General features: G+C 43.7%; 1 protein-coding gene across 1 annotated transcript; it reads left to right on the top strand.

Annotated features, from left to right (window-relative positions):
- The first annotated feature begins 6,271 nt into the window (after positions 1 to 6,271).
- On the top strand, positions 6,272 to 11,615 carry LOC118216181 (stannin-like). Its single transcript, XM_035397243.1, has 2 exons — positions 6,272 to 6,531; positions 11,070 to 11,615. The coding sequence occupies exon 2, from the start codon at positions 11,274 to 11,276 to the stop codon at positions 11,535 to 11,537; it is 264 nt and encodes an 87-aa protein (XP_035253134.1). The 5' UTR covers positions 6,272 to 6,531; positions 11,070 to 11,273; the 3' UTR covers positions 11,538 to 11,615.
- Positions 11,616 to 12,047: the final 432 nt, after the last annotated feature.

Here is a 12,047-nt window from a genome sequence, read left to right as displayed (position 1 = left end):
GTGTGTAGATTTTAATCTGTATGTTTCGCAAATGTATCTCAGTAGGTAGAGCACAAGGTATTGGGGCATTACTTTCTCAAAAACAAATAAATAAATGCAACCGATCCACGAATAAATGCAACCGATCCACAAATAAATGTAGCTGGTCCACAAATAATTGCAGCACATCCACACATAAATGTAGCTGATCTACAAATAAAACCAGCGGATCATACAAATAAATACCAATGTATAATACGTAACAGGTAATATAATACCAGTAGCCTATATAAAAAGGGGACCATACTGATCCAGAGAACTACAGGCTGTCAGTTTAACATCATCACATGTAAAATACTGGAATCTATCATTACAGAGAGAAACGTTAGAATTGTTTCTTGTTAAATAACAACATCCTAAGGGATATCCAGCATGGTTTTTGCAATGGAAGGTCATGCCTGACAAACCTTTTAGTAGTCTTTGAAAAAGCTACTAAGTGCTTTGACTAAAACAAAACTTATGATATTATAGACATAGATTTACAAAAAGCATTTGATAAGGTACCACATGAGAGACTAACTAGCAAACTGAAGACAGTAGAAATTACAGGATGTATTTCACAGTGGGTTCAGAACTGGCTACAGCGTAGAGCACAAAGAGTAGGTGCTGGGACCACTGCTCTTCCTCATTTATATCAATGACCTTGACAGGGACATTGAAAATACTTTAGTTAAATTTGCAGATGATACAAAACTGGGAGGCCCAGCTAATAGTTTGGAATCTACTAAAGTAATCCAGGAAATTTTAAACAAAATCCAGAAGTAGACGGAAACCTGGCAAATGAAATTCAGTATAGCTAAATGTGATTCTCGACATGGGAAATAAAACTATAAGGCAGGATCACAATTTGCTCTTTCTGATAAAATGTTAAAATTACAGGAAATTACAACTTCTTCTGAGAAAGGTACCACAGCCCGAAGGCACTGTATTGTAGAAATGACCTAGCTATCATTGTTCAGCACTGTAATGACACTAGCCCCGTCTATAGTGTTTTAAAATTAGTGTTTGTGCAGGGCCTACATTTAGCAATCTAACTAGTTAAATATAAGAAGTTGTGTTGCAAGTCTTTATGGGCGGCCATATGTTACAGCTTTTCTGTTGAGTAGCTACAGTGCCAGCAAGGGGAACTAATGCCCATCATGCAGCATCGCTGTTCACTACGGTCTTTCATGATGCTGGCAAACACAGATAAAGGAGCCAAATGTATCAGCTAGTTAACAGGAAAGCTTTCAGAGCAAACATAGCATTTCAGCTAACAGTCCCAGCATGCACCTGAGGGAGTCCAGTTCAGTCCCAGCATGCACCTGAGGGAGGCCAGTTCAGTCCCATCATGCACCTGAAGGAGGCCAGTTCAGTCCCAGCATGCACCTGAGGGAGGCCAGTTCAGTCTCAGCTGCACCTGAGGGAGGCCAGTTCAGTCCCAGCATGTACCTGAGGGAGGCCAGTTCAGTCTCAGCTGCACCTGAGGGAGGCCAGTTTAGTCCCAGCATGCACCTCAGGGAGGCCAGTTCAGTCTCAGCTGCACCTGAGGGACGCCAGTTCAGTCTCAGCTGCACCTGAGGGAGGCCAGTTCAGTCCCAGCATGCACCTGAGGGAGGCCAGTTCAGTCCCAGCATGCACCTGAGGGAGGCCAGTTCAGTCCCAGCATGCACCTGAAGGAGGCCAGTTCAGTCCCAGCATGCACCTGAGGGAGGCCAGTTTAGTCTCAGCTGCACCTGAGGGAGGCCAGTTCAGTCTCAGCTGCACCTGAGGGAGGCCAGTTCAGTCCCAGCATGCACCTGAGGGAGGCCAGTTCAGTCTCAGCATGCACCTGAGGGAGGCCAGTTCAGTCCCAGCTGCACCTGAGGGAGACCAGTTCAGTCTCAGCTGCACCTGAGGGAGGCCAGTTCCATCCCAGCATGCACCTGAGGGAGGCCAGTTCAGTCTCAGCTGCACCTGAGGGAGGCCAGTTTAGTCCCAGCATGCACCTGAGGGTTGCCAGTTCAGTCTCAGTGCGCATATGAGGGTTGCCAGTTCAGTCTCAGTGCGTATATGAGGGTTGCCAGTTCAGTCTCAGTGCGCATATGAGGGTTGCCAGTTCAGTCTCAGTGCGCGTATGAGGGTTGCCAGATCAGTCTCAGTGCGTATATGAGGGTTGCCAGTTCAGTCTCATTGCGCATATGAGGGTTGCCAGTTCAGTCTCAGTGTGCATGTGAGGGTTGCCAGTTCAGTCTCAGTGTGCATATGAGGGTTGCCAGTTCAGTCTCAGTGCATATATGAGGGTTACCAGTTCAGTTCAGTGGAAAAGCTCAAGTTACGTTATCATTTGCCGGTGTTGTACTCAGACATTTGCAAGGTCTTGTTCGTCGATATTCATATAGATAATTGTTGTGCCACATAAACACTTAATCAGCCAGTACGACAGAGGCCATTGATTTATTTTGAGCTAGGTTGGCAGAAAATGTCCCTGGAGAGGAGCCAGCACACAGTGGAGTTTTCATTAGCTCACTATAGCAACACTCCCCCATAGGAAAATCTGCACCTGGCATCTGAAGAATTATTGTGTTGATTTAACAAAATGCGTCCCATCGCAATTTCTCAGAATAGCAAAGAACTGTAAAAGGAACTGAGGCAGCGATATGGATCTGCTCCTTTTCTACTGAATCAGCATCTATAAATAAGCCATTTGAGTCCATGTTTTATCAGGACTTTTATTTATTTTTATTTTTTTGTGTGGATTTGACACACAGCCGCCATTGTTCATTCATTCATCTTTTCCTCACAAGTCTGTTTGTGTAATTATACTATGGTAACTTCTGCTCTCTGTTAAAGCAATGGCTTCATGCATGGTTTTTAAACTTTTAATTAGTTTTAATTCAATATTCTAACAAAAAATGTACAGAATCATTTTCTGTGGTCCCCTAGCTACGCTGAGATACTGTTCCACTGTCCAGAGCTGTCTGATATACTTCACTGAAGGTAAATGGCTTGCTTTAAAGCATCAAAGCAGGTTCTCTGGCTGCAGATTCAGGCTCCCGGCTGGCAGCACTAAGGTACCATCGATCCGCAGGAATAACCTGCAGATACACCTAAAGATAAACCTGGCCTCCACTCCAGCTTACCACTACCAACATCAACAGCCTTGAGACGGCTCCAGCACAGGGACACTGAGCAGGCCTCTGGCACAGGGACACAGAGCAGGCCTGTCAGGCTGCGAGACGGCTCCAGCACAGGGACACTGAGCAGGCCTCCAGCACAGGGATACAGAGCAGGCCTCCAGCACAGGGACACAGAGCAGGCCTATCAGGCTGTGAGACAGCTCCAGCACAGGGATACAGAGCAGGCCTCCAGCACAGGGACACAGAGCAGGCCTATCAGGCTGTGAGACGGCTCCAGCACAGGGATACAGAGCAGGCCTCCAGCACAGGGACACAGAGCAGGCCTATCAGGCTGTGAGACGGCTCCAGCACAGGGATACAGAGCAGGCCTCCAGCACAGGGACACAGAGCAGGCCTATCAGGCTGTGAGACGGCTCCAGCACAGGGACACAGAGCAGGCCTCCGGCACAGGGACACAGAGCAGGCCTGTCAGGCTGTGAGACGGCTCCAGCACAGGGACACAGAGCAGGCCTCCAGCACAGGGACACAGAGCAGGCCTTCAGCACAGGGACACAGAGCAGGCCTCCGGCACAGGGACACAGAGCAGGCCTCCGGCACAGAGACAGAGAGCAGGCCGCCGGCACGTTCTGTCAGGCTATGAGACGGCTCCAGCACAGGGGTGCTACAGATGGAGACATGACCAGCTGCTGTGGAAGCTTCCGGAAATACTGGAGACCAGCGGACAGGAGGCAACAGTGACGCCTCCCCTGTTAAGAACATCAAATCCCGGTGGGATTTGTGAGGTAAGGAGAGACACAAAGATTCCAACCGCATCATGTACACTAAATAAATATGAACTCTTGAGCTCATGATGAAATCACTGTAATTCACTGTTCTTCAAAGCGATACACTACTATTTTTAAATCTGGGATCCCATCCTGTCCAAAGCCATTTTTATTCTATAATAAAATATAAAAACTTTAACTGAGATCAGGTGGGGTAGAGAAACAGGAGCCCTCCTCTCCGTCCTGCAGGTCCTGCCCTTCTATCTCCTCCAGTGAGATCTCACAATGAACCTGGGCCACTGTCCCGACAAAGAGGAGCAGGAAGGTAAAGCAGAGATAAAGAGAAAGGGCATATCCAAGTGAGGTTCAGGACTATTGAGAGTATCTGCTTCCTGTCGCAGGTTGCTAGTTTGTCTGCAGGTTCTGTGTGTCAGTATGTCACCACACACATGCGGACGGAGTGTAGCACAGTGGGTAAGGAACTGGGCTTGTAACCGAAAGGTCGCAGGTTCAATTCCTGGGTAGGACACTGCCGTTGTACCCTTGAGCAAGGTAACCGAAATTGCTTCAGTATATATCCAGCTGTATAAATGGATACAATGTAAAAATGCTATGTAAAAAAAAAAAAGTTGTGTAAGTCACTCTGGATAAGAGCGTCTGCTAAATGCCTGTAATGTAATGTAATGTAATCATGGTTTTAAATCATATCTGGCTGTATTTGGCAGGTGATATATCATCCTTGGTGATGTTTGGCAGGTGATAGATAATCTGGTGATGCTTGGTAGATGATAAATAATTCCTGGTAATGTTTGGCTGGGGATAGATCATCCTTGGTAATATTTCACAGGTGATAGATCATACCTGGTGTTGCTGGAGACTTGCTTTTGTGGAGAAGGGGAGAAGGCTTATGTTCATTTGCATGGTCTCTCTGACTCAGTGAAATGCTGACTAAGTTAACTCACAGCTGCAGGGTGAAATGCTTCATTTTTTAAAATTTATACTTCTTCTTTTCTTCTTTCTATGCCTTTGTTAATATTGAAGGGTCTCACGAAGCTGTTAGCATAGCAATCACTGCAGTGCAAGTTTAGGGCACAATTTAGTATGTTTTTTTTTTTTTTTTTTACAGCAGCACACTATTACAGCATGCTAGTTAGTTTATCCTCAAGTGTCAAGATGGCTCTACAGAGTTGACACACTAGGTAGCTTAGCATCATGTGTCAAAATTGAATTGACTATGAAAATGCTACCTACATCGAATACAGTCTTGTAGTTGTGAGTGATGGAGACACAGGAACCCACAGACAAATTACTTCCTGATATATTCTTTCATTTACAATAAGCAAATTGATTAAATCGTGTACTCTGCATTTTACCAGTTTTGTTCAGGCTTGCATGTGTTTGATTTTTCCAAACAGAATAATAATCATTAGATCCATATTTTTTTATATTAGTATATTTCATGAATTCAACTCATTTCATTTTTAACTAGCACAAATAGAAACAGTAAAAAATGACATGGTGTTCTATGGCAGGTCTACTTCCTTGCGGGCCCAATTCCTTTTCAAAACTGCATACGGGAAAAACATTTTTTACATATTGTTAAGAAAACAATATACGAACACAGTGCGTGTGTTTAAATAAAGTGCATTTTTAAAAATATGCACAGCCATTAGTTATTATTTCATCAACAGTGGTACAGATTCAGACCAAAACATACAATCACAATGTTTGATGCGTCTGAATTACACTTTTTCTTCTTAATGATCAAAAGGCCAAAAGCAGGTCTATGTGACTCCCAATTTCCACTGGGAAATTCTCCAAAAATACAGACAATGCTTTTAATTTAAAAAAAAATACATTCTGCCATTCAGTTATGCTGAGCAGTACAAATCAGTTTCCAGAATTTATAGGTCACTTACTCAATAATACCATTCAACCACTTGAGCAAATAAAATGCATTTCAGTCATCAGTGTAATTTAATTAGTGTAAATACAGTGGATTGCATCAGCTTGGGTCTCAGGGAATCAAAGGTACAAGTCTTAGTTGTTGTAATAATCATAATAATAATAATAATAATAATAAAATATGTAGTCGTAGTACTCCTTATAATAATAGTGGTAGTATGCTTTATATTAATATTATTATTGTTGTTTTGCATATTTTAAAGATGAACAATTATATATTGCACAAACAACATCGCTTTATTGCAATTTCAATTATTTCCATAAACAATTTATGGTGCCTGAGCGTATGGAGTATTTCAAATATAAATAGAGCTCTGACTGTCCGTGCAAATGTGTATTTGAAGTTAGTCGTCGGTAGCGGTTTCCTCGGATTTGATTGGCTCTCGGGGTCTGTACCGGAGTGATCTCATTTCCTGCGATGTGAAATTGCGGCCTCTAGGTAATGTTATTGCTCTTGCGCTGCAACACCGTTAATGTGCGGGCAGCACATACAAGGGAATGGAGAACAGAGAAAGATAAACTACATATTAACGCTATTAATCTTCCAAAGTGGTCATCTGGACTGAAGTCTAACGGTTTGTCATGGACTGCTTTCACGCTGGGAAACAACGGAATTATATATATTCCTTCTGATTGCGCGCATAAAATACGTGAATGAAAATATGGTAAGCATTTTTTTTGTCGTTTCTGTAGCCTTAATCCATTTTTGTGTTTTTTATTTCTGCATAGCAGTACCCTTGCGTCTGATATTTTGAGTGTCGCTGATAGTTTTTAGGAGGCCAACAGCTTTTTCTTTGAAATGCTAACCGTCGTCGTTTTATTTCAATAATGGATGTAGGCTACACCCCTCGTACTGTCACAGCCTGTGCAAACTAGCCCTGTTGATTCATTAACGCACCACGGTCGGTCTTAATGTGGCTTCGAATAAGGTCCCCCACAGTGCCCTAAAAACACCAAGTCCGGGTGTCTTAAAAGATTGTATCAACTGCACCCGTCACATTTAAATGTCCTAAATTGGGTAACGAATGTAACTGCGAGGGCATGTGTATATTCGTCTGGGTCGCTCCACACAGTTCTCGGTGGTGAATTCAAGTGTTTTGAAACCCTGTCGCATTCGTTGTTGCCTTGTTCGGCATAGGCTCCCAATATCATCACTTAGACACTGTAAAATAAGTGACATTTTGCTTAATTGCGTACAGGAAGACTAACCTTTTTGTTAGTGATAAACGGGCAGATTCGGGTTCCGCAAACTGTTTGTGCACTGATCTCCAGTAATTCCAAAAATATAAATGCGTAAATACTGGAGTTTAAGACGCTAAAGGCCTCTGATGTGTTGTATTTAAACACGAAAGGTGATTTAGTGGTTTCAGCCGTAAACCTTGTCGGTATGAACCGCTATATCGCATGTTTTACGTTTTGACAGGTCCGGCGATGCCTCGCCGTCTTCCGGTAAGCCTTTAAATGGCTATATTTCACATGTACTTGCTGTGGAACATGGGATGCGGTATGATATAGACGGGCCGCCAGCAGGTCTACGGTATTAGGATGCAGATTTCCATTACACTTTGGGACGGATTCCGGCCGTCGACTCCGCTTGCCATCTTTCAAAGGACAGTTGAAGCTATTACAAGAAAACTGTTGCATAACCTGTGGCTCTTTGAAATAATAGATTAAGAACAATGTCAAGGGCGAACAGAATGGAGCGATCACTGCATATCATACATTTCGGAATAGTTATATATTTTTAGTTATAACACAGGCTTTGAATAGCACAGGCGAGTCGTTTTTATTTGTAAATGGCCTGTGGTTAACATTCATGAAAGATTAAAGGGTGATGAGATAAAACATCTGTTAAAAGTATTAGGATGTGGCTGTAATGTGTTTCCGCAGTGAACATGAGCGAACATATTTTTGTTCATCCTGGAAGCGCTTTTCATATCGCGTTTATAAATGTCGCGATATGAAATGTAGCAATCGATATGTCATTTACAGTCATTGTCCTGGTTTAGTTTTAGATTTGTTGTGAACTAAATAATTTGGCCTAGTGTCGACGGGAGCTTTTAACTTTAACTAGCAGACATCTGATAAACATCTAAACTACGGGAAACATGGCAATGGAAACAAACACGCATTGCAGAAAGGAGGAAACGAATCAGTATTTTCGACGGTGTGTTTTTTAACCATATACACTAAACATGTTCAACTTGAAAAAAAAAGATCACCAAATTATTAGGGCCAGGGCAGAAGGGTGCTACCTGACACATGTTGCTAGGTAGAATCAGTACTTTTACGTTTTTGTTCCATTAGTTGGAACCATCCGATGGGAAAAGGACACAAACGAGATAATCTGGATACATGGGGTTTAGTAACGACGCTGACGAAGCAGATCTACGAACGCAGAGGACGTCACGTTACCATGTTTGAAAGTAATTCGTTTTTAGTCAAAATAGAAGCTTACGGGAACCCCCGTGGGATTCTAGGTGGAAAACAAATTAAACGTGGAAATTCTAATTGCCAGGCATAAATGTGAATAGGGTTCCAGCAATTCTGTAAAAACCTTCCTCGGTGTGATGTACTCCTTGGTAGTTGAGAATGTTTTAAAGGCATGCGTTTTCAGGGCAAGGCACACTATATACAGTGTGGCACACAGTAGTGTGGCACACAGTAGCTTGGCTGAGACTCTCAGCATCCCCAGTGGTGTACAAAAACGTGCCACTTGCCAAAAAATGCAACCCAATGCGCACCGTTTGTATTTCACTAATGGATGGACTGCTATGCCTGTTTGTGATATCGACCTCTCGCAAATTGCAATTGTAGATTATTTTCTCCTCGAAAAATCTGTAGCGTTCATATAGATGCTTGTCTGGATAACCACGTGGATCTGCTCCATCACAGAACGCCTTCTCTGCTCGAAACACTGTCCTTACTGTGGTCCTTCATCTACGGGGCTGTCAATGAATGGACACCGCGATTGAATCCGAACCAGTCAAAAAGCCCCCCTTTTTATACACTACATAATTGGGTCCAATATGTCTACGAACGACCCTCCATGGTGAGAATATGTTTGTCGTAGGTACACAGACCCCTATGCCTATAGCTTAAGCCTCTAAAATATTACAGAATGGCTTTTTGAGATCCTACAAATAAAACCCTGTGAAAAACAAATTTAAAATGTTCTAATATGACATAAAAAATGAATTATTTTGAACATAACCTACAAATGAAAACAAAGTCAAAAACGTGAAATTTAAATGTTCTATTAATATGACATAAAAGGAATAACTTGACCAAAAAAAAGGTATGGAACGTGTTGCTTGTAGGCGAGTGGTACGTCCGTTTGAGTTAGTGTCACTGTAACATTATTGACTACAAGTAAGTTATGCATGAACCACGTTAGCCTGCTCCCGACCAGGCTAGCTCCAACGCGTATGTTGCCTTAGTAAGATAACTGCCGTTTAGTCAAGCTTACTTTGTGAAACTGACTTATCTGAGAACCTATCCAGACTTTAAATGAGCTTGTTTTACAGCTCAGCTTAATTGCAAAATGCCCCCCTGGTTTCCAATGCCTAAATTAACTCCTGATTTAAAAGGAAATCGCAAAAACGATGAGATAATCTGCTCTCCAGACCTGGAGAGAGAGACTCCTGCTCTCAGCAGATGGTTGCCAGCAGAACCTCTCCTGTAATCTGATAAACTGGGATAATGTGTATGAAACAAGTTCTATGTCGGTTCTTTTCAAAGTCAGTCAATTCAGTGAAATTAATGAAATCCATTAATTGAAAAATTCTCATCAGGGCTCAGCAATGCGGCCTATGATTCATAACCAGTAGTTTGCAGTTATCGCAATAACATAATATCGCTATATAGATCTTTAAAAATTGAGAATCATACCTTAAGTGTATCATATAAAACTGTTTAATTATCACACAAATCTTACTGGATACACTCAATATTTTTATTGTACAATTTTTAACTCATGCACCAAAGCTAACATAAGGATTTTTTTTCTCAACCAATAAGATCGACAATATGCAGTGATTGCAGTAAAATTATACGTTTCCTCACAAAATACAGCAGTTCAGCTGTGTATTTTTTGTTGTTGTTGTATTCATTCAACTTATTTTTCAGATGAAAAGTTTTTTTTTTTTTTTTCTTCCTTCTGATCCTCCAATCTGATCACAGCTGAGGTCTGAGCACTGACCAATGGCATGTCACCACATTGCCTCCCGTACTGACCGCTCTCGCTGACGGGGCTCTTGTGGTGGGGTTGTATTTCTTGGCCAGACTGCTCACATGTGGTGGCAGTCGCAGTCCTCTTTCGCAGGCATTTTACACAAAGCAACAACCTAAAATTATGTCGTTACAACACGCTATGGTGGACTATGTCGTGCCCAAACGGTGTAAATTAAATTTTACTTAATTGATACCAGTTGGCTATAATGCTAGCTTGTGAAGTTTGACCTTGTTATATTTTGAAATCGATAGCTGTCTGGATGCTGTGTGTAAATGATTTATTTGATAAAATGAATGCGTATGCTGTTGTTATTTTCTGAATATTTCTTTATTTGCTAAATATTTTTAATGACCACTTTTCATAGTAGAGGCAGATTATAAAGACTAGGCTTGATACGGTGTTAGATACTATCTTGTCTGTGGGTAATCAGAGCACTAATTTAGTCAGGAAAATGGCGACCATTGTTGGGCTGAATGGCCTGTTCTCATTGTTATGTTATGTTATGCTATGCTAGGCATATGTATAACTATCAATCTGTTTTAGATTGACGTTAGTAAGCTCGTAGCTTGTTGAAATTGGAACATTTCTTGCTCACCTGCCACACTAAGAGGCCAATGCAATGCCAAACAAAACCCTGATTCCCAGGCTTTGGTTTAACTTCGGTCCCCTGATTTAAGTAAACACACTCCCATACAAGTACTGCAACCTATTTTTAAATGCATACTATGCAGGATTCTTTCCTTGAAAATCTTACAAAATGACCATGCTAAGGCATGTCTATGACGCACTGGCAATCTCTGTCTTTATGCTCATTAATACTGGTATATGACCCACCCATAATCCTCATAGAATATTCTGGGCATTATTAATTGACTGAATTGAATTGGAACTGACCCCGAGCCTGGTCTGAACATAGCCTGTAAAAAAATGCATCCATGAGCATAACTGGAATTTTCCTGTCTGTTCAAGGTAACACTGTGGAGTCTGTGAGAAACCGAAGAACAAGGGAGTGGTCACTTCTCTGTCCATCACAGCGTAGCCCCGCCCACTGCCACACAACCCTACTCATCGCAACAGAGCCCCACCTTCTGCCAGAGCCCCACCCACTGCCACACAGCCCCGCCCGTTCTCCCGCCCACGCGCCGTGCCCCGCCCTGCCCCCCTCGCTCGACCATGTCCATCATGGACCACAGCCCCACCACGGGGGTGGTGACCGTCATCGTCACCCTCATCGCCATCGCCGCCCTGGGCGCGCTCATCCTGGGCTGCTGGTGCTACCTGCGCCTGCAGCGCATCGGCCAATCGGAGGACGAGGAGAGCATCGTGGGCGACGGCGAGACCAAGGAGCCCTTCCTGCTGGTGCAGTACTCGGCCCGAGGCCCGCGGGCCGAGCACAAGACCAAACTCACGCCCAACGGCGCCGAGAGCCGCAGCTAACTGGGCCTGGGGACACGCAGCGGGGCCCCGTCCCCGTCCCTCCACCCCACGCGCGGCCCGGTCCCCGTCCCTCCACCCCCCGCGCGGCCCGGTCCCCCCCCCTCCACCCCCCGCACCCGTTCCCCCCCCCCTCAATCCCCCCCCCGGACCCCGTCCCTCCACCCCCCGCACGGTCCGGTCGAGCATTTCCCTGTGTATATAAAGCCTTCATGGTGACCGGTTTTAACAGCAGTATTAGAGCTCTTCTTCGTTCAGCTCCGCGCCGGAAGCTGGGGTTTAAAGGTTCGGGATCACGTGGCCGTGGTCGCCATGGCGTCTGAATGACGGCTGAGCGCAGAGCGCACACCGAACAAACCTACACGAGCAATCAAACCTTTTGTTTCTTTGAGCCAGCGTTGTTCGTTTTGTTTTTGTTGACTTAATTTTTGCTCAGCCTTACCATAATGTGAGTCTACAACTAATGCTAATGTAAATGTAACAGTCTTATTTATTCTGCAACTTATGCATAAG

This window comes from Anguilla anguilla, chromosome 17 (genome assembly GCF_013347855.1).
Source record: "Anguilla anguilla isolate fAngAng1 chromosome 17, fAngAng1.pri, whole genome shotgun sequence".
In the NCBI taxonomy this organism is placed as follows: Eukaryota; Metazoa; Chordata; class Actinopteri; order Anguilliformes; family Anguillidae; genus Anguilla; species Anguilla anguilla.
Note: the sequence above shows the minus strand (reverse complement) of the source record. Positions and strands in the feature narration are given on the sequence as shown.

Excerpts from the sequence above, each read along its gene's own strand:
- LOC118216181 (XM_035397243.1), top strand. The coding sequence starts at position 11,274 with ATGTCCATCATGGACCACAGCCCCACCACGGGGGTGGTGACCGTCATC.